Source organism: Salmo salar, chromosome ssa05, assembly GCF_905237065.1.
Source record: "Salmo salar chromosome ssa05, Ssal_v3.1, whole genome shotgun sequence".
Taxonomy (NCBI): domain Eukaryota; kingdom Metazoa; phylum Chordata; class Actinopteri; order Salmoniformes; family Salmonidae; genus Salmo; species Salmo salar.
This window is the reverse complement of record NC_059446.1, coordinates 35,807,710-35,831,493: the sequence shown is the minus strand read 5'-3', so window position 1 is coordinate 35,831,493 and position 23,784 is coordinate 35,807,710. Positions and strand designations below refer to the sequence as shown.

The window sequence follows — 23,784 nt, the reverse complement described above, 5'->3', positions numbered from 1 at the left end:
GATTTTGTTGTCAGCACATTCAACTAAGTAAAGAAAAAATAATTCAATAAGATTATTTCATTCATTCATTCAGATCTAGGATGTGTTATTTTAGTGTTCCCTTTATTTTTTTGAGCAGTGTATATTCTGTAGAACAGAGGGCGTCTCTGGATTTGTTTTGCATGTTATTTGCCTGGATATGGTGAATGATTGTGAGCAAATCAGCTGTTGGTTGCTACATAAACAGGTCTGTTGCAGCAATTCAAAAAATTAAGAAATAAGAATTCTAAGACAAAGTCAATTTTAAAAAAAGTTAGCAATGACACTTAATGTTTAAGGTAAAAAACATCAGGATTTAAATGTAGTCTAGGATGTATTCCTTGTTGGTTGTGTAAACTAAATACAAGAGAACAAAACATGGCCAGTCCCCTCAAAGCCCTCTATTGTAAAATGCAATCATAAGCTTGTTGCTGATACTGTATAAGCCTCATAAGGAATGTCACAATCTCTTACTTGCACGTCTAATGACGTGTGAAGTGCAGGCCATGGAGAGAGGGAACACTGGAGACCAACTAGTGTACTTCTTTATGTCCTGCACGTGCCCCAACGACACCCGCGTTTGACTACTCGGAGTGCAAAGGTAGCAGCGCTGAACCATAGCAGTGTTAATATTTAAAATCAGAGCATCTATTTCAAATAGTTCCAGACGGAACAAAAAAAAAGTAGATTAAAGGAAGCAACTTCCTCATACAGAGGAAATAGAGGACCGCCAATGTAAACACCAGTACAGCAGCTTCATTGTTAGCCCCACAGGAAACAACACTCACGTAGGCCTGTGTGTGTGTGTGTGTGTGTGTGTGTGTGTGTGTGTGTGTGTGTGTGTAGGGCGTCACCAGGTCTCGATTTATGATTAACTTGTTTAGGCCTGGTCTGACTAAACAGCCACTTATCTAGACAAGGTGTCCTACTCTATATTACAGCGGTTACTTCCAAGGGAGTAGGAGACTAGGTCACTACAAGGCTAGCTCACCTGCCATTTAGGCTAGTACACAACTTGCCATCAGCCACAGGGAAACGGGAGAGAGGAAACCCCGGAACAAGAAAGCAGATTGAAATGGTGCAATGAGTACACAAGGATAACATGAAGGAAAAAAAAAAAAAAAAAACAGACAGCCAAGAATATACAAACTGACTGAACTACGTTTTGCTTAACAACCGTGTTTAGTGAACAATACATAGTCAAAACACAAGTAGCCCATTTCAAATGTGGCGGCTGTAATGCAAACGGAATTCATCAAGAGATGGGGATGACTACAGTGAGGGAAAAAAAGTATTCGATCCCCTGCTGATTTTGTACGTTTGCCCACTGACAAAGAAATGATCAGTCTATAAATTTAATTGTAGGTTTATTTTAATAGTGAGAGACAGAATAACAACAATAAAAAAATCCAGAAAAACGCATGTCAGAAATGTTATAAATTCATTTGCATTTTAATGAGGGAATAAGTATTTGACCCCCTCTCAATCAGAAAGATTTCTGGCTCCCAGGTGTCTTTTATACAGGTAACGAGCTGAGATTAGGAGCACACTCTTAAAAGGGAGTGCGCCTAATCTCAGCTTGTTACCTGTATAAAAGACCTGTCCACAGAAGCAATCAGATTCCAAACTCTCCACCATGGCCAAGACCAAAGAGCTCTCCAAGGATGTCAGGGACAAGATTGTAGGCCCACAAAAGGCTGGAATGGGCTACAAGACCATCGCTAAGCAGCTTGGTGAGAAGGTGACAACAGTTGGTGCGATTATTCGCAAATGGAAGAAACACAAAAGAACTGTAAATCTCCCTCGGCCTGGGGCTCCATGCAAGATCTCACCTCGTGGAGTTGCAATGATCATGAGAACGGTGAGTAATCAGCCCAGAACTACACGGAAGGATCTTGTCAATGATCTCAAGGCAGCTGGGACCATAGTCACCAAGAAAACAATTGGTAACACACTACGCATGAACGACTGAAATCCTGCAGCGCCCGCAAGGGCCCCCTGCTCAAGAAAGCACATATACATGCCCGTCTGAAGTTTGCCAATGAACATCTGAATGACTCAAATGACAACTGGGTGAAAGTGTTGTGGTCAGATGAGACCAAAATGGAGCTCTTTGGTATCAACTCAACTCGCCGTGTTTGGAGGAGGAGGAATGCTGCCTATGACCCCAAGAACACCACCCCCACCGTCAAACATGGAGATGGAAACATTATGCTTTGGGGATGTTTTTCTGCTAAGGGGACAGGACAACTTCACCGCATCAAAGGGACGATGGACGGGGCCATGTACCGTCAAATCTTGGGTGAGAACCTCCTTCCCTCAGCCAGGGCATTGAAAATGGGTATTCCAGCATGACAATGACCCAAAACACACGGCCAAGGCAACAAAGGAGTGGCTCAAGAAGAAGCACATTAAGATCCCGGAGTGGCCTAGCCAGTCTCCAGACCTTAATCCCATAGAAAATCTGTGGAGGGAGCTGAAGGTTCGAGTTGCCAAACGTCAGCCTCAAAACCTTAATGACTTGGAGAAGATCTGCAAAGAGGAGTGGGACAAAATCCCTCCTGAGATGTGTGCAAACCTGGTGGCCAACTACAAGAAACGTCTGACCTCTGATTGCCAACAAGGGTTTTGCCACCAAGTACTAAGTCATGTCTTGCAGAGGGGTCAAATAGTTATTTCCCCTCATTAAAATGCAAATCAATTTATAACATATTTGACATGCGTTTTTCTGGATGTTTTTGTTGTTATTCTGTCTCTCACTGTTCAAATAAACCTACCATTAAAATTATAGACTGATCATTTCTTTGTCAGTGGGCAAACATACAAAATCAGCAGGGGATCAAATACTTTTTTCCCCCTCACTGTAAGTGCGAAAACTGCTCAATTATAAAGCAAATCTGCTCAATTATAAAGCAAATCTGCTAGGTAACAGTGAGTGCATAATGTTTGAAAACAGGCAACACGAGGCACCAACGCTGCTATTCACTGCAGTACTTGTGCTGGCACTCCTCTCTCACGCACTTCCACCTTCACCATCTGACTACCTCTTGCACTTGCTTTCACCTATTCAATCAGTTTCAAAAATCACACATTCACCTACTCATCTGGTCCTTAGTTATTTTCTTTATAGTATTTACTAAACTAAAGTTAACAAATTAACCAACAATGCAGTTAAGAAAAATATGTTAAGAGCATTTCACTGTAAGGTCTACACCTGTTGTATTGGGCGCATGTGACAAATAAACATTGGATTTGATTCCTTTACAGGCTCCAGCCAATGGTTTCCAACAGACTTCAAACCTTGCGTCTATGATTAGCCTACAGTTTAGACTATGTGGCTTAGAGACGTCGTACCATCATGACACTATGGTGTCACCGGCATCACTGGTTCACCCACAAAAGGGCCATTGTAGTTCCTATGCCTCTCCTGACTGCCATTCGCAGACAGTGCTGAGTAGCACCACAGTTTATTATTAGGACAATGGAAATTTGAAATTGAAGGACCGGTTCGTCCTAAGGAGCTGCTGTTGAATGGAAAAGGCCCATTGTTCCAGTAGCGTCACAGCAAACTGCAGCAAGCGGACAGTGAACTGTACGTGTATTGTGGACTGGCCTGCATTACACCGGAGGGGAAGGAAACTATGCAAGACATCACTTTGGGATCCACCTAGAGCAGTCTAGTAAGCTATTGACAGATGTTGTGCTGCTGACTATGGGGGGGAATGTTTTTCCAAGACCTTAGACATCCCTGTTGTGAGACAATAGGCCTAACAGCTGGCCATAAGAAATAAATGATTTTTCTTGAAAAGGGAGATTGACAAGTGAATCACACAGGATGTGCGTACTAGGGGTGTAAAGATTCACAGAACCATTTTAACTGGGGACCTACAGTTGAAGTCGGAAGTTTACATACACTTACGTTGGAGTCATTAAAACTAGTTTTTCAAACACCCCACAAATTGCTTGTTAACAAACTATAGTTTTGGCAAGTCGGTTAAGACATCTACTTTCTGCATGACAAGTCAATTTTCCAACAATTGCTTAGACAGATTATTTCACTGTATCACAATTCCAGTGGGTCAGAAGTTTACATACACTAAGTTGACTGCCTTTAAACAGCTTGGAAAATTCCAGAAAATTATGCCATGGCTTTAGAAATTTCTGATATACTAATTGACATCATTTGAGTCAATTGGAGGTGTACCTGTGGATGTATTTCAAGGCCTACCTTCAAACTCGGTGCCTCTTTGCTTGACATCATGGGAAAATCAAAAGAACTCAGCCAAGACCTCAGAAAAAATATTGTAGACATCCACAAGTCTGGTTCATCCTTGGGAGCAATTTCCAAACGCCTGAAGTTACCACGTTCATCTGTATAAACAATAGTACGCAAGTATAATCACCATGGGACCACGCAGCCGCCATACAGCTCAGGAAGGAGACGGGTTCTGTCTCCTAGAGATGAACGTACTACGGTGCGAAAAGTGCAAATCAATTCCAGAACAACGGCAAAGAACCTTGTGAAGATGCTGGAGGAAACCGGTACAAAAGTCTCTATATCCACAGTAAAATGTGTCCTATATCGACATAAGCTGAAAGGCCGCTCAGCAAGAAAGAAGCCACTGCTCCAAAACTACCATAAAGCCAGACTATGGTTTGCAACTACACATGGGGACAAAGATCGTACTTTTTGGAGAAATGTCCTCTGGTCTGATGAAACAAAAATAGAACTGTTTGGCAATAATGACCATCGTTATGTTTGGAGGAAAAAGGGGGAGGCTTGCAAGCCAAAGAACACCATCCCATCCGTGAAGCACGGGGTTGACAGCATCATGTTGTGGGGGTGCTTTGCTGCAGGAGGGACTGGTGCACTTCACAAAATAGATGGCATCATGAGGGAGGAAAATTATGTGGAAATATTGAAGCAACATCAAGACATCAGTCAGGAAGTTCAAGCTTGGTCGCAAATGGGTCTTCCAAATGGACAATGACCCCAAGCATACTTCCAAAGTTGTGGCAAAATGGCTTAAGGACAACAAGGTCAAGGTATTGAGTGGCCATCACAAAGCCCTGTGACAACAATCCTATAGAAAATGTGTGGGCAGAACTGAAAAAGCATGTGCGAGCAAGGAGGCCTACAAACCTGACTCAGTTACACCAGCTCTGTCAGGAGGAATTGGCCAAAATTCACCCAACTTATTGTGGGAAGCTTGTGGAAGGCTACCCGAAACATTTGACCCAAGTTAAACAATTTAAAGGCAATGCTACCAAATACTAATTGAGTGTATGTAAACCTCTGACCCACTGGGAATGTGATGAATGAAATAAAGCTGAAATAAAATCACTCTCCTATTATTCTGACATTTCGCATTCTTAAAATAAAGTGGTGATCCTAACTGACCTAATACAGGGAAATTTTTACTAGGATTAAATTGTCAGGAATTGTGAAAAACTGTGTTTAAATGTATTTGGCTAAGGTGTTTGTAAACTTCCGACTTCAACTGTATGCATAAGGTATGAGTGCGTCGGTCTATGGGACCCAAAACCAATCCAAATGTAGCATGCATACTCAGGAAATCGATTCAAGACGTGACGAATCGCCAGTTCCAATTTTTTGTTGTTGCCAAAATTCATTTATTTTTACACTCTAAAACTTGAGTGACAACTGCGTCCTCTCCTTTAGTGTTTAACTAAGCATGTAATTGATCTACAAGTAATTTTGCATGCCGAACAATCCTAGGCAATCAATAGCCTAGTCAAACTGTGCTGACCAACGAGAGGTAGGCCTATTCCTGATCTGTCCACATCTGCACGTCACCGTCAGCATTCAAATGTTCATAAAATGGCTTGGGCAATATTAGGCTTTAATGGAATAAAAATGTACCCTAAGCTACAGCCAGACAACTCATCTGGCTATACATGCTGATCAGGGCTTAGCCAACACTACATCTTACTTCGTTTGTTCAGGTTCAGCGTCAGCAATAGTTTTGCTTGAAACAATCAGTAGCCATAAATGGTCATTTTTTTATACACAGAGTAAAGCTGAAATGGAAAGTTGAGCTACATATTCATTGGCTAATGTCATAGCTAATTTAAGATAAATATTGATACATCACTAGCTGTAATACTTTTAAATCTGTACAAATGTATTAGTGGGCGATGCTCAGAGCACCATCACCCCCCTAACCGATAGTGGGGTGGTACATGCCCAGGTTCCTTTATGGCTCAGTTCAGGTGCCTACACACACACACACACACACACACACACACACACACACACACACACACACACACACACACACACACACACACACGGATTATGAATGTGCTCATGCAACAAAATGTTAGTGCATCAACTTGTATCGCGTCGAACCCAAATCGATTCGCTCCTCTAATCAAACCGAAGCGTTTCATACAAAAACATATCATTCCAGTATCATATCGGCACCCATGCATCTACATACGTATCGAATCGTCTTGAAAAAAGGGAGAGACGCACATCCCTAGTAAATACTAATGAGAAGCTGAGAAATTCAAGTGCCACTGTATAAAAGCAATGCAGTCTCCTGCCTCGAGCGCTACTCCTGATGAAACTGAATAAGGAGGGACATGAAAATGTTTAGGGAAAAACTAGGGACAAGTGTTACATTTGTTTTTATTTAAAAAAAAGCAGGAAATGCATAAGCGCTTTTGTACAATGCTGACCAAAGGCTGTTGTAGTCCAGTCTGCACTCGGGACATATTGTTCCTCAAAAATGTGTCCAAGAGCATGCAGTAGGGTTGGGCGGTATCAAGTTTTTCAAACCGTTTCGAAACCATACGGTATTACCAGAAGTGCACACAAGGGGCACTATTTTTAGTTATAAAAATATTTAATATTTAGGTAACATGGATCTTGACCCAGGAGGGGATTAATTGTGTATTTTATAACCAAGAAGCTTGAGTCTGCCATCTAGCCACTTAGCCAGCATGTTATCAAACCAAATGCTGAATATAATTTGGAACATCTTAGATAGTTCTAAGCAGTGGCGTAGCACACACACAGTCACAAGGTGGGGTGGCCCCCAACCCAAAACCATTGGTATGTCTAAGTATCCCTGTATATAGCCCAATCCTAGTATGCAGCACAGACTACATATAGCCAACACACAGACACTTAGCGGATGGGCTCTGCTTAAAAATATCACTTTTTCCAAGGATAACCGTGGTTCCACAGCATAGGCTACTAATTACAGATTAGAAATATAAAACTGAAAATATGCAATGTTCTTTTGAGAAAAAAATTATCTTGGATTCATAAATGTTTAAGACCTGCCAAAACGAAAGAATGGATTTCTCTGATGATTTAACACTCGAATTGTGGCGTTCGTGGTTTTCCCTCTTTTTATTTTTTACATCTAGCCTACAGCAACATTGGCTCAGAATGGGATGGCTCCAAGTCCGCCTTTTCTAGTGCAGGTGTGTTCGTTCAGCTGTCCAGTTCAATTTTGAGCGTCAATTTATTCTGTAACTAGGCCTAGTTTACAGATCTCCACTGTTATTCACAAGACCGTCCTGTTTAGAAGAGGAAAATGACTCAACCTTTATTCAGCTTGAACCCGAGTCCACAACTTTCTGGTCTCCCAGCCCTGCTGTAGCCTGACTCAGTCAGTACTGGAAGGGGTGACTAATGAATTATTCTCCAGGGTCTTGGATGAAATTCTCTGCACTTCATATTTAAAGACCGGGAAAACTGAAGCATATTTCAAGCAGCACCAGTCACACTAATCTATAATTAAAAAGTGTGAATTTAGAGTAGCACAGCCATTACTGGAATATGATTTTCCCTCAACCAAGTGCGTACAAGGAGAGTGGGGGGGGGTTAGGAGCAGCAGACATTAAAATGCCTGGTTAAGGTGTCTGATGCTGTTGCCGTAAGCGTATTGTATAGGCTGACTCGAATGTGCTGCGCGGTGGCTTTCATCCCGTCGCCACGTCAGGCGCAGGGAGCCATCTGATATGGCGGGAGATATTTGCATCTTAATGCTGACGAGCTTAAAAAAAAAATAAAAAATCTGCATCTCAGCTAAAGCAATTCAGATGTCCATCTTTTATAATGCACCAAGCGCAATTATCCTAAGTTGCATTTGGGGGAAGGGGGGGGGGGTCACACTGTATATCTAGGGTAGAAAGTATTAACGTTTTTATTTTGACCCCTTTTTCTCCCCAATTTCGTGGTATACAATTGGTAGTTACAGTCTTGTCCCATTGCCGCAACTCCCCTACAGTCTCGGGAGAGGTGAAAGTCGCGAGCCATGCGTCCTCCAAAACACGACCCTGCCAAGCCGCACTGCTCACTTAACTCAGAAGCCAGCCGCACCAATGTGTCAGAAAAAAAACGCTATCCAGCTGGCGACAGGGTCAGCTTGCAGCCGCCTTGGCCGCCATTTTGGCGTCGCTAAAGCGCGATGGGACAAGGAAATCCCGGCTGGCCAAACCCTCCCCTAACCCAATAGTGAATCGCCTCATGCGTCTCACGGTCATGACCAGCTGTAACACAGCCTGGGATCGAACCCGGGTCTGTAGTGACGCCTCAAGCACTGCGATGCAGTGCCTCGGACAGCTGTGCCACTCGGGAGAACCATAAGTATTACAGTTTTCACATACTCTGGAAGGAATGAAGGAGACAACTCTCCAGAATGGAAGCATAGAAATCTCCATAATAAAAAGCACTTCATTACATCATTGCTAGAAATGCATGTTTAATGAATAGAAACTGAAACCAGACAGCGAGCGCACAAAGGATATTGGCTACTGAATGGACCATTGTAAAAAACAAATACAAAAAAAAAAGTAATATAAAAAAACCAAAAAAAAGTGATCTTATCCTGAATTCACTTCTGCTGTGCTGTCCTTTGAAACGCTTGTACAACAGCAAAACAAATATCCTTATGTAAGCTATGTACTTGAAGTGAGTGGGGTCAGCTTACTTCATCATGCAGCCAAAAACAGCAAACATCAACAGTACCAGTCAAAAGTTTAGACACACCTACAGGTGAAGTCGGAAGTTTACATACACTTACGTTGGGGTCATTAAAACTCGTTTTTCAACCACTCCACAAATTTCTTGTTAACAAACTATAGCTTTGGCAAGTCGGTTAGGACATCTACTTTCTGCATTACAAGTCATTTTCCCAACAATTGTTTAGACAGATTATTTCACTGTATCACAATTCCAGTGGGTCAGAAGTTTACATACACTAAGTTGACTGTGCCTTTAAACAGCTTGGAAAATTACAGAAAATGATGCATTGGCTTTAGAAGCTTCTGATGGGCTAATTTACATCATTTGAGTCAATTGGAGGTGTACCTGTGGATGTATTTCAAGGCCTACCTTCACACTCGGTGCCTCTTTTGCTTGACATCATGGGAAAAATCAAATGAAATCAGCCAAGACCTCAGAAAAAATATTGTAGACCTCCACAAGTCTGGTTCATCCTTGGGAGCAATTTCCAAACGCCTGAAGGTACCACGTTCATCTGTATAAACAATAGTACGCAAGTATAGACACCATGGGACCACGCAGCCGACATACCGCTCAGGAAGGAGACGGGTTCTGTCTCCTAGAGATGAACGTACTATGGTGCGAAAAGTGCAAATCAATCCCAGAACAGCAGCAAAGGAACTTGTGAAGATGCTGGAGGAAGCAGGTACAAAAGTATCCATATCCACAGTAAAACGAGTCCTGTATCGACATAACCTGAAAGGCCGCTCAACAAGGAAGAAGCCACTGCTCCAAAACCACCATAAAGCCAGACTACGGTTTGCAACTGCACATGGGAACAAAGACGGTACTTTTTGAAGAAATGTCCACTGGTCTGATGAAACAAAAATAGAACCGTTTGGCCATAATGACCAACCGTGAAGCACGGGGGTGGCAGCATCATGTTGTGGGGGTGCTTTGCTGCAGGAGGGACTGGTGCACTTCAAAATAGATGGCATCATGAGGGAGGAAAATTGTGGATATATTCAAGCAACATCTCAAGACATCAGTCAGGAAGTTAAAGCTTGGTCGCAAATGGGTCTTCCAAATGGACAATGACCCCAAGCATACTTCCAAAGTTGTGGCAAAATGGCTTAAGGACAACAAGGTCAAGGTATTGGAGTGGCCATCACAAAGCCCTGACCTCAATCCTATAGAAAATGTGTCGGCAGAATTGAAAAAGCGTGTGCGAGCAAGGAGGCCTACAAACCTGACTCAGTTACACCAACTCTGTCAGGAGGAATGGGCCAAAATTCACCCAACTTATTGTGGAAAGATTGTGGAATGCTACCCAAAACGTTTGACCCAAGTTAAATTTAAATGCAATGCTGCCAAATACTAATTGAGTGTATGTAAACTTCTGACCCACTGGGAATGTGATGAAAGAAATAAAAGCTGAAATAAATCACTCTATTATTCTGGCATTTCACATTCTTAAAGTAAAGTGGTGATCCTAACTGACCTAAGACAGTGAATTTTTACTAGGATTAACTGTCAGGAATTGTGAAAACCTGAGTTTAAAATGTATTTGGCTAAGGTGTATGTCAACTTCCGACTTCAACTGTACTCATTCAAGGTTTATTTTTGTTACATTGTAGAATAATCAAAACTATATAGTAACAAATATGGAATCATGTTATAACCAAAAAAAAGAGAAAGATATTCTTTAAAGTAGCCAACCTTTGCCTTGATGAAAGAAATGCACTCTTGGCATTCTCTCAACCAGCTTCACCTGGAATGCTTTTCCAACAGTCATGAGTTCCCACATATGCTTAGCACTTGTTGGCTGCTTTTCCTTCACTCTGCGGTCCAACTCATCCCAAACCATATCAATTGGATTGCGGTTGGGTGATTGTGGAGGCCAGGTCATCTGATGCAGCACTCCATCCCTCTCCTTCATGGTCAAATATCACTTACACAGCCTGGAGTTGTGTTCGATCATTGTCATTTTGAAAAACAAATGATAGTGCCGCAACCCAGACGGGAATGGCGTATTGCTGCTTGTGGTAGCCATGCTGGTTAAGTGTGCCTTGAATTCTAAATAAATCAGACAGTGTCACCAGCAAAGTACCCCCACATCTCCTCCATGCTGCATGTGTGGTTCCCACCATGAAGAGATCATCCGGTCACCTACTCTGCATCTCACACAGACACGGCGGTTGGAACCAAAAGGCTCAAATTTGGACTCAGACCAAAGGACAGATTTCCACCGGTCTAAGGTCCATTGCTCGTGTTTCTTGGCCAAAGCAAGTCTCTTCTTATTGGTGTCCTTTAGTAGTGGTTTCTTTAAAGCAACCTGACCATATAGGCCTGATTAACACAGTCTCCTTTGAACAGTTGATGTTGAGATCTGTCTGTTACTTGAACTCTATGAAGCATTTATTTGGGCTGCAATTTCTGAGGCCGGGAACTCTAATGAACTTATCCTCTGCAGCAGAGGTAACTCTGGGTCTTCCTTTCCTGTGGCAGTCCTCATGAGAGCCAGTTTCATCACAGAGCTTGATGGATTTTGCGACTGCAGAAGTTCTTAAAATGTCCCGCATTGACTGACACCTTAATGTCTTAAAGTAATAGACTGTTGTTTGTCTTTGCTTATTTGAGCTGTTCTTGCCATAATATTGACTTGGTCTTTTACCAAATAGAAGATGGCCCTGTATACCACCCATACCTTGTCACAACACAATTGATTGGCTGAAACGCATTGAGGAAAGAAATTCCACAAATTAACATTTAACAAGGCACACATGTTAATTAAAATGCATTCCAGGTGAAGCTGGTTGAGAGAATGCCAAGAGCCTGCAAATCTGCCATCAAGGCAAAGGGTGGGTACCTCGAAGAATCTCATATATAAATATATTTTGATTTGTTCAACACTTTTTGGTAACTACATGATTCCATGTGTTATTTCATAGTTTTAATGTCTTCCCTATAAAAGTCTACAATGTAGAAAATAGTCAAAAGAAGAAAAAAAAAACCTTGGAATGAGTTGGTGTCCAAACTTCTGACAGGTACTGTATGTGGCTCCTTCCTTTCTCTGTACTACAGGCCATGCTTTTAGTGGGGCCGCTCCTTCCACTCCTTCATGACCAAAGACTCGTTTTTCTCCCTGTGGCCGAATGATGCTGGCTGTGTCGGCATGAGAGTTTGCTCTGAAAGTAAATCATTGTGCGGTTATAGAACTGGGGGGCTGCGCTCAGCCACGAAGTGGTAGGCCACACAAGCTCACAGAACGGGACCGTCGAGTGCTGAAATGTATCATGTAAAAATCGTCTGTCCTCGGTTGCAACACTCCCTACCGAGTTCCAAACTGCTTCTGGATGCAACGTCAGCAGAAGAACTGTTCGTCAGGAGCATCATGAAATGGGTTTCCATGGCCGAGCAGCTGAACACAAGCCTAAGATCACCATGTGCAATGCCAAGTGTCGGCTGGAGTGATGTAAAGCTCCTCACCATTGGATCTCTGGAGTGATGAATCACGCGTCGCCATCTGGCAGTCCAACGGACGAATCTGGGTTTGGTGAATGCCACGAGAACGCTACCTGCCCGAATGCATAGTGCCAACTGTAAAGTTTGGTGGAGGAGGAATAATGGTCTGAGCCTGTTTTTCATGGTTTGTGCTAGGCCCCTTAGTTCAATTGAAGAGAAAACACTACAGCATACAATGACATTCTAGACGATTCTGTGCTTCCAAATTTGGGGCAACAGTTTGGGGAAGGCCCTTTCCTGTTTCAGCATGACAATGCCCCCGTGCACAAAGCAAGGTCCATACAGAAATGGTTTGTCAAGATCGGTGTGGAAGAACTTGACTGGCCTGCATAGAGCACTGATCTCCGCCCCATCAAACACCTTTGGGATGAATTGGACCGCAGACTGCGAGCCAGGCCTAATCGCCCAACATCACTAATGCTTTTGTGGCTGAATGGAAGCGAGTCCCTGCAGCAATATTCCAACATCTAGTGGAAATCCTTCCCAGAAGAGTGGAGGCTGTTATAGCAGCAAAGGGGTGGGACCAACTCCATATTAATGCCCATGATTTCGGGAATGATATGTTCGAGGAGCAGGTGTCCAGATATACTTTTGTCCAGGTAGTGTATTCACACACCACGGTTCCCGCTTTTGGGCCATACATTTTAAAAGCCGATAAATAAGAAATTGGCGCCACCTAAAAAAAAAAAATCCCTTTGTAAAATAATGCATTTGAGCCTGTTCATCGATTCAAAATACCAGTGGACGTAGCGCGAGAGTTGCTAACGCAGCTCAAACAGCTGTCTGTTGCTGCTGGAGTGAAACATGTGCTTTAATAAGACCAATCATTGAGCAACAATTCCAAAGGCAATCGTGAAAGAAGAAATAAAACGAATGGCCACGATTAAAAAGAGGTACTATTTTTAGTTCTCAAATGGCTGGTCATTGAAGCACGCAAGTGCATAGGCAACTAAGCAGGCTTCAGCACGTCACACCACTTTGCAATGAGCTGGAGGCGGTATGCATTTTGAAAACACACTTAATTGTTTGAAACCTGGACGTTTTACGACATTTATGTAGGCATGTCTTACCTTGCTTCAAAGCTGCCTAGCCAACGTACAGGCAATTATTTTATAAAGACTTCCCATATGCCATTGAAACCAGTAGCCTTTTAAATCTCATGTTCTATTGGTTTTCAAATCAACTTTCTTTGTCCAGTAGCCAAAAGGCACAATCCTAGTCATATTAGTAACCCATGCTAGTTGGAGCATATTTACATCTCCCAACAGGCAGTGTTGCGCTTATAGTGTCAAGAAATAGTTTGGCAACATTTTACGCCTAAACGTTCTGATCTGTCATGAGCCTCATAGCTTGAAAAAAAACAATGATGTAGCCTAGGCCAACTGGTTGTATAAATGTGGGGTCTATCCCACAACTGTCCCAGAGTGTTTGGAATAGTCCATTCATTTGCGAGAAATAAATGGCCTAACTGACCAATAGAATAGGTAAACTTTTCTACTACGGGGGATAGTAGATTGACATAGGGTAGGGATTTTTCTGTTCGTTAATCGTGTTGTTGGCTGAGGAAAATACATGTTGGCGGTTATTCTAACATAGGCGGCATGTGGGTTTTACGTTTGGGGAAGCTAATTTTCACCATAAAAATTCAACTTTATAATACATCATTCCATGCATCCTTGCATTTGCAGACTTATGTAAAAGATCACATTTGGAATAGTAGGCTTAGATTGGATAGTTATAGTTTAGGCTAATATAAATGCAATCACTCTTCGCAAAAACAATACTTTAATGCAGCGTGTAGGCTCTCTTTGTACAGGAAAATGTTGGCCTTTTATAAGCACATTTCATGCAATTATACTACACAGACATTAGCAGAATATTTTTTTTATTTGACAAATTATACAGTAGCCTACTCTGCTGACACAGAAATCATTAAAAACTACGTCGTCTTATCCATATAGTAGACCTACGAGAAGGGGAGACAAAATGACGTCCATCTAACCTGGAGGAGGAAATTGTCGTCCAAAAATAAAAATGGTACTGACCCAATGCTTAAGACAGTTAATATGCACACTCAGAGATATGGCCGATGTTCCCCACTGGTGCCAATAAGATGGGCTACTTTTCGCTCAATTAAGTTGAGAATTGTTCATTGTCTTTTCTTTACAGCAATAGCCATTTGTTTTCCTAACTTTTTCCACGATTGTGTGTTGAAATATTGCGCTATTTCTGGCTGGGTGTCTCTGCTTTTCACTGAGTCGGAACTAAACCCCCCCCCCCCCCCAAAAAAAAAAAGTGTTAAATGAAGCTAAAGATCCTCTGTGGCCAAATTATTCTTTCTGGTGTAGTATCCTATTTAGAATGATTTTATTTATAGAAACGAGTAAGCTAATTAGCCTGTATAATTTTGGCAATTTAATTGACTTTAGGGAAAGCTTCCCCTAGCCTTATGGACTATGCATTTTAACGTTTTCAAAATTCTATAAGAATGATGCAAGCCGTTGCATCCGAGTTGGATGTTCTGTTAAGATTAACCATAAACAATGCGATTTCACATTCTAAGAACCGTTGGTCGTTGTCCTAATCACATTACGCAACCAATGCATATGGATCCGGTAAATTAAAATGTTGCCGGTCAAATGTCTGGAAACCCTGCCCCACACACATATTTCAGAATATTCTTCGCATGGCACTGCGAACGCTCTCTGGGGTAATGATGGCGCTGCAGCACGACAGAGGGATTCTCTGGATGAACCTTCATAAATATATGGATGACGAGAATGCATTTTAAGTGTCGCTACCCCGACGACGATACGCAGGCCAGGAGAGGAGAGTTGAGGATAATTTAAAATAAATGAAGTGGAGTGAATTATTTAAAGGTACAAACTGAGAATTGAAACTTGCTTTTAGACTGCAGATGGAAAACCGCCACAAAAAGCAACGGTGCACCCGTAGCTCCCTTATCTCCCCCTGTTGCCCTCAGCCCCCTGAAAGCCTGTCCATTAGGTGCAGTGAGACAGGGAGTGCAGGGGTTACAACAGGAAAACCCACTGTATTCCCCTTCATTTCCTCAGGTTCAGTCACGCAGGGCCAGGCTCTCTGTGCTCCATCAACCTAAATATACTTTTTTTATTCTGCTGTGTGGTGCAGACGAGCTCCAGTGGCTGGGTTTTCATTACAGGGTGGAGAACGGAGCAGGGAGAACAGAGAAAAATACATCTGGCGTAAGCACTTCTGTCCATCAGCAAGTTTGGAGCCCAAGACTGATGGCGGCAAAACAAAGCACAGCTCTATTCAATACGCTCTCCTGATGAAAAAAGGCCAGAACTTTTTTTTTTTTTAAATCACACCACGGCTGCCCAGGCCTTTGGCCTCTCTGTGCACTCTTACCCTCCTTGAGCACTCCTTCCATTACCCCCCCAGAACTCCTCCCAAGGCTGGCCCCAGTCACAACAGCCAGTTCTCACTCATCACTGGACCAACTATCCCCCTCTTTCCCAACAAGTGATGTGGTATAGAGGATAGTGGATTGGATTCCCGAACCATCCATACCTAAAATGTATGCACGCATGACTGCAAGACTGGATAAAAGCTTATGCTAAATGGTATACACTGTGTCTGTGTGGACCATGAGTAATGTCTAAATGCCACAACACATAGTCCAATGAAAAAGTTGGAAAAGAGACTGCTAAATAGTGTAGTGAACAGTAAACATTGAGTTGGCTGGCTGTGCAAGAAAGTGAGCATCTGGAATCATCCAGTCAGGCTCCTCCTCAGCCGAGAAACTATGCATCAGTGAGGAACATGTGCAGCTTCTAACTGGCTGTGTAAAATGCATCCCAGTAGAGGCTCCCACATTCTGTTTGACATGCACGCCTGGAAAGCCCTGATACAAGACAACATCCCCTGCCAGGCAAGGGCCTGCTTATTAGCGCTTGGGTCCCAGCAGCGTGGAGGCAGCAGGGCCGAGATGGGCCAGGCCCAAGAACAGTCAGTATGTCCACCTACAGCAGGATGGGCAGCCAAGCCTGCTGAAAAAACCTGATACTGCAGCAGCCCAGCCAGTTAGATGGACCTCACACCACAACAGAGAGAGAGATGCGCAGCAGGGGGAACAAAACTGACAAAATGCCCAGGCCCTCACACTTCAGGAACCACTGTTGGTTGAAACAACCACTCAGTGAGCCCCACCATCTCCACTACTAGATCGCAGAGGTCTGCGTCACCTGACATTTTCTAAGGAAGCATGATGAACACAAGCTTAAGTCCATTTTCTATTTTGAACTATTTGGGGGGGGAAATTGTCATACTGCATCTAGGGTAGAAAGTATTAAAGTTCTCACATCTGGAAGGAATGAAGGACAGAAAAAAAATACATTTAAAAAAAAGTCCAGAATGAAAGCATAGAATTCTCCAGAATAACAAGCACTTCATTTCATAATTGCTAGAAATATGTGTTTTACAAATAGAAAATGAAAATCAGCCGAGGGCATGAAGGATAATGCCTTTTGAAAGCACCATTGTGACAAAAGCCTGCACATTATCCTGAACGCACTTCTGCTGTGCTGTCCTTTGAAGTCCTTGTACAAATAAACAGCAAAACAGATGTCCTTATGTAAGCTACAGTTGAAGTCGGAAGTTTACATACACTTAGGTTGGGGTCATTAAAACTCGTTTTTCAACCACTCCACAAATTTCTTGTTAAACTATAGCTTTGGCAAGTCGGTTAGGACATCTACTTTCTGCATTACAAGTAATTTTTCAAACAATTGTTTAGACAGATTATTTCACTGTATCACAATTCCAGTGGGTCAGAAGTTTACATACACTAAGTTGATTGTGCCTTTAAACCGCTTGGAAAATTCCAGAAAATGATGCCATGGCTTTAGAAGCTTCTGATAGGCTAATTTACATCATTTGAGTCAATTGGAGGTGTACCTGTGGATGTATTTCAAGACCTACCTTCACACTCAGTGCCTCTTTTGCTTGACATCATGGGAAAATCAAAAGAAATCAGCCAAGACCTCAGAAAAAAATATTGTAGACCTCCACAAGTCTGGTTCATCCTTGGGAGCAATTTCCAAACGCCTGAAGGTACCACGTTCATCTGTATAAACAATAGAACGCAAATATAAACACCATGGGACCACGCAGCCTTCACACCGCTCAGGAAGGAGACACGTTCTGTCTCCTAGAGATGAACGTACTTGGGTGCAAAAAGTGCAAATCAATCCCAGAACAGCAGCAAAGGACCTTGTGAAGATGCTGGAGGAAACAGGTACAAAACTATCTATATCCACAGTAAAATGAGTCCTATATTGACATAACCTGAAAGGCCGCTCAGCAAGGAAGAAGCCACTGCTCCACAACCGCCATAAAAAATCCAGACTACGGTTTGCAACTGCACATGGGGACAAAGATAGTTCTTTTTGGTGAAATGTCCTCTAGTCTGATGAAACAAAAATAGAACTGTTTGGCCATAATTACCCTCGTTATGTTTGGAGGAAAAACAGGGAGGCTTGAAAATTAGTGGTCAGAACTGAAAAAGCGTGTGCGAGCAAGGAGGCCTACAAACCTGACTCAGTTACACCAGCTCTGTCAGGAGGAATGGGCCAAAATTCAACCAACTTATTATGGGAAGCTTGTGGAAGGCTACCCAAAACGTTCACCCCAAGTTTAACAATTTAAAGGCAATGCTACCAAATACTAATTGAGTACATGTAAACTCCTGACCCACTACTAGGATTAAGTGTCAGGAATTGTGAAACTGAGTTTAAATTATTTGGCTAAGGTGTATGTAAACTTCCGACTTCAACTGTATGTACTTGAATTGAGAGACCTGACTGCGTAGACAGCATCATTGTCCGCTCCAGTTACCCTGGTGGTGGTTAGTAGCACTGACTACTGAGGATTGCTAGCTAAAGTACTTGGGAACAGAGACTGGGTGATGGAATACCTTGACGACAGTGGCGATTTTAGTATGTAAATCTTGGTGGGGTAAACAAAAAATATGTTTTAGATGCATGCCAGCAAAGCCACGACACAACACATGAATTCCACTATAAAAAAGGTGACCACAATTTGTTATGGCCTACATAAAGCTGTTCCAACAGCAGTTTATTTTTTTTGCCACCATAAAGTGAATTCTTACCACTGCTACACCAGGCTATCAGCGGAGCCTTGTCTGTCAGCGAAACAGTTCATTCAGCCTTATTTACTGCCTTTTTTTTTTTTTTTACAAACATAGCTGATATGGCTGACTTGCTTAAACAAATGTAGTTTCTACTGACAATTGATCTACAAACTATGGCATAAGGGGACGACGAGCGGATAAGAGGCAATGCGTAATTTCTATTAAGACAATGCGCGAGCTAGGATGGACGTAGTCAATATAACTATTTGTTCAGCATTTTTTAAATGTACAGCGACAGAATTCAGAACATGGGCCGTTCTTACAGTATTCTCCCTGTACACCAAGTCAGAACCGTAGGATAAATAAAGGAGGCATATAAGCAGACAATGAAAGCTCTTATAATTAGACGTTGACCGATTATGATTTTAACGCCGTTAACAATACCTATTATTGGAGGACCAAAAAAACCAGATAGCGATTAAAATCTGCAATTTATATAAAATAAAAATGTTGTAATATTGACAATTACAACAATACTGAGTGAAAAATGAACACTTATTTTAACTTAGATTTAATTTATGTATTATATTAGTTAGTCTCAAATAAATAATGAAACATGTTCATTTTGGTTTAAATAATGGAAAACAGTGTTGGAAAAGGAAATGTGCCATGTAAAAACATTTAAGTTCCTTGCTCAGAACATATGAAAAATAGTGGTTCCTTTTAACATGAGTCTTCAATATTCCCAGTTACGAAGTTTTAGGGTATAGTTATAAGAATTATAGGACTATTTCTCTCTATACCATTTGTATTTCATATACCTTTGACTATTGGATGTTCTTAAAGGCACTTTAGTATTGCCAGCCTAATCTCGGGAGTTGATAGGCTTGAAGTTACAATGCTTGAAGCACAGCGCTGTTTATAAGAGCTGCTGTTTGAATGAATGCTTACGAGCCTGCTGCTGCCTTCCACCACTCAGTCAGACTTCTCTATCTAATCATATACTTAATTATAATAAAACACACAGAAATACGAGCCTATGGTCATTTATGTGGTCAAATCCGGAAACTATCATTTTGAAAAAAAAAACGTTTATTCTTTCAGTGAAATACAGAACCGTTCCGTATTTTATCGAACGGGTGGCAACCCTAAGTGTAAATATTGCTGTTACATTGCACAACCTTCAATGTTATGTCATCATTATGTAAAACTCTGGCAAATTAATTACGATCTTTGTTAGGAAGAAATGGTCTTCACACAATTCGCAACGAGCCGGGCGGCCCAAACTGCTACATATACCCTGACTCTGCTTGCACTGAACGCAAGAGAAGTGACAATTTCCCTAGTTAATATTGCCTGCTAACATGAATTTCTTTTTTAACTACATATGCAGGTTTAAAAAATATACTTGTGTATTGATTTTAAGAAAAGGTATTGATGTTTATGGTTAGGTACATTGCAACCATTGTGCTTTTTTCACGAATGCGCTTTTGTTAAATCATCACCTGTTTGGCGAAGTTGAAGTAGGCTGTGATTCGATGATAAATTTACAGGCACCGCATTGATTACATGCAACGACGAACAAGCTAGTTAACCTAGTAATATCATTGACCATGTGTAGTTAACTAGTGATTATGTGAAGATATCTTATTAAAAAAAAAAAACTAAGTTTAATGCTATCTAGCAACTTACCTTGGCTCTTTGCAGCCACAAGGTCCTTTTGATGCTGCACTCGTGTAACAGGTGGTCAGCCTGCCATGCAGTCTCCTCGTGGATTGCAACGTAATCGGCATCCAAAAACGCTGATTAATCGGTCGATCACTACTTACAATATTAGATTACTACATTTCTCTAAAACAGGCTTTAGGCTACATGCGCACCACCAAGTCAGAACAGTAGGCTAAGTTATGAGGGAAAGGGACCAAATTATTAAGGTGAGGCACATGGACTACTAACAGCTTACTACACAACCTACACTTAGTATTACTCTCTTAGCTAAAGAAAACGTATCTCCCTGGCATATTACATAATTTATGCAGCAGACATTTGGGGATTTACCTTGTGCTGTGCTCACTTGAACAGGAAGGTGGCCTTCTTGTGGGCACATTTTGTCAAACTTTGTCAAAGTCTGGCATTCTCTGGATTTATGGTGCTTTCAAGTCAACTGGGAACTCGGGAAAAAAACAAGGTCGAATCACAACGTCAGTGATCTTCAGGTCGGAGCTCTAGAAAGAGGCCCAAGTTCCGTCTTGGAATTCCAAGTTGGATGACCATTCAAAATGTATTTTTCCAGTCCTCCCTCCCCCTGAGCGAACGGGAGTGAGGAGTGAATTAGGAGGCAGAAAACCAGAGCTTGATATAACAGAACAATGCGCATCAATGACAGCGTGGCTGGCAGCTCCACACAAAACGTTATTTACAGCTCACACAAAAATGAAATTACAGGAGCACACAGCTCAGGAGGCAGAAAAAAAATAAGCTGACCTGGCAACACTTAAAAAGGCTGGGAAGAGGGTCAGGCTGCATAATTATAATATTGCTTTTCTTCCTTCACCGCCAGTATCTATACTGCTCACATTGAATCTGGGGGATAAAACCTAATAGTGACAACAGGTTATTGGAGGGTAGGACTATAAAAAGGCAGTAAAAATGTGTTCATTGACTGAAGCTTGTGACTGTGCCTGTGGATAAGGACTTGATCCATGCTTCATCTTTGATGAGGACCATCAACCACCGATAATTTAAGGACTATAAAACCCGTAATGTGCAGAATGAAACATATGGTTGAAATTCACTGACAACTGAAATTCAACCAAGACAGAAGAGCAGCTTTTAGTTAAACAGAAACCAATGATGGATTGGCTACTTTAAATACAGGACCAAAATAAACAGAGTAACAGTAATTGAATTACTGTAAATTAACATTTAATATCACATTCAAGTGGAAAGGCAATGACAACCTGTTCTCCAAGATCAATTGTTTTTAACTGACCATCTGAGAAGACTAATTTACCAGAAAGTTGATAGCTTGTGCCCAGAGTGAACTACTGTTCACTCTGGGTGAGAAAGGTCCATGCAAAGAGGGAAACTTTGCAGATCCAGCTTCAATACAAGGCATTGAAAACTTCAGCTTTCAATTTCCACTAAATGCAAAAATTGCTCAAATCAGGCAATGTTTTACTTCAATTGACAACAGTGACTCATAACTACAAATCCTGTAGGCTACAAAGAATGCTTGTGTTGTTCAGCTAAAAAAGGTTAAATTTTGTTACAATGATATGTAAAACATGATGATAGTGTCAATGCCATGATAGTAAGTGTAGCCAATAAGCTACTGTACCTTTAACAGTCTAGTTACACAAATGATAGTTAGCACGTTGGTAATACTGCCAGCAAGCATGGTTTCATTGGTAGCAAGTGGCATCTCTCATAGCCAATGTGCTTTCAGCTATCTTGATAATTGCTTGACAGATGAACAAAATGAGACTGTCTATATACTCAACTAGCGATAATCCGCTAACGTTGGAAGGGGTATAATCATTAGTCCAAAACGTTTTGCAACGGAAACCGTTTACTCCAAACGAAAAACGTTTCTACTGGACAAATTCAGGTAGGACCCTCCCCGTTTCGTTCCTAGTGAATATACCCCTGGCTATAGCTATCAAATGCTGCTTAAACTTGAGTGCCGGGTGGCAGGCTAGCCATGTGTATTGCATACATACCAAACGGTTCAGTCTTCTCCGTAGCATATTTGAGTTTTTTCTTCTTTGGTAGCTGGGGACACCAACGAACTATTTTTATTTAAACCAGTTTACTATACTCTGTTTGAGCTTTTCTGATAAATAAGTAACGTTGCCTTTATATTTGTTAACTAGCTCTCTATTTTCTACTCTAGTAGTGCTTATAGCTATATGGAATGCCGCAGCGATGCTACATTGTTTCCATTTTGTTTGAATTCGATCTCTTCTAACCATTCGCATTATCCCTTTTAAATATTTTCCGCGTTGCGTTTTACTGTTCTAGTCGTGCTTCCCCATCCAAAAAACTGAAACTGTCCGCGACATCCTGTAGTTCTATGCCCTGTTGCTGTGTCTTTCCGAATTAATCATCACATACGATTCCACTCGCGGCACCAGTCACAAAAAAAAAATGTGACCGACATACAAAAAGTAACTTCAATTTCGATTCATACGCAGGTCTTTCTCGCCTACTACTGCCCCCTTATCTTCCGTCAGTCAAACCCCTGTCAAATATATATTTTCTACTCCAACCCCCCCGCCCCCGCCCCGCCCCCACTAGCGTCATCAGCGTCTCGTACATTGACGGTATAATATGAACGACTCGTCAGCAGCACTAAAAATGAACTTCCGGGTCATGGAATTTCGGAAATGTTTTAAATAAGAGTTCTCTACGTAATAGAAGAAAAGTGTCAACAACCTGTATTCATTCATGATAATATGGTAAAAAAAACAATTATCTAAACATGAACAATGATTCATATTTGGGTATTAAAACATGTTCCAAGTTCAAATAAATGACCTCAATGCAAATCACTGTATATTAAATATCTATTGGCTTATGGAGCAAAAACTATTCTAGGTGCCGAGGTAAAAGTATTGTAGGGAATAGTCAGTAGGGTCTGTAGAATGTATATATGGTGTCATTTCATGTGGCTCTGAATAATATAGACTGTTGCTGGACTTTTACTCCACCCATTCCATCGGCCACAATGTAAATCATTGTGTATGGGAATTCATATTGGTTTATAGAGCAAAACATATTCTAGGTGCCTCAGGAAAATTGTTGTAGAGAATACTCACTAGGGTCTGTAGAAAGTATGTATGGTGTCAATTCATGGGTCTCTGAGTAATACGGGGTGTTGCTGGACTTTTACTCCACCTATTACACTGGTCACAATTCAAATCATAGTATAGAGAAAAATAAATGTTTATTTTTTCTTTTTCATTGTATACTTCTTATAAGTAGGCTTTAATTATGTTCGTGACATTCATTAACTTAAGCTCCAATCATTTCTCAATGTGCTCCATTTTATAATATTCTTTATATTTCTTTATAATATTTCTTTATAATATTCTTAGATTTACATAATTTAAACATTATGCAC

The 23,784-nt window shown here is 41.5% G+C and overlaps 1 protein-coding gene across 6 annotated transcripts in view; it reads right to left on the bottom strand.

Annotated features, from left to right (window-relative positions):
- Positions 1-22,925, bottom strand: part of LOC106604740 (phospholipid-transporting ATPase 11C) — a 67,357-nt gene extending 44,432 nt beyond the window's left edge. For 5 of the 6 annotated variants that reach the window (XR_001328723.2, XM_014199713.2, XM_014199710.2 and 2 more), the window contains exon 1: positions 22,382-22,924. Coding sequence is in view for 5 of the 6 variants with exons in the window: in XM_014199713.2 (XP_014055188.1) it covers positions 22,382-22,408 (27 nt within the window). In the remaining variant the exon portion in view is untranslated. Of the gene's footprint in view, positions 1-22,381 lie in introns of all 6 variants that reach the window. The other variant, XM_014199716.2, reaches the window with a different exon arrangement.
- Positions 22,926-23,784: the final 859 nt, after the last annotated feature.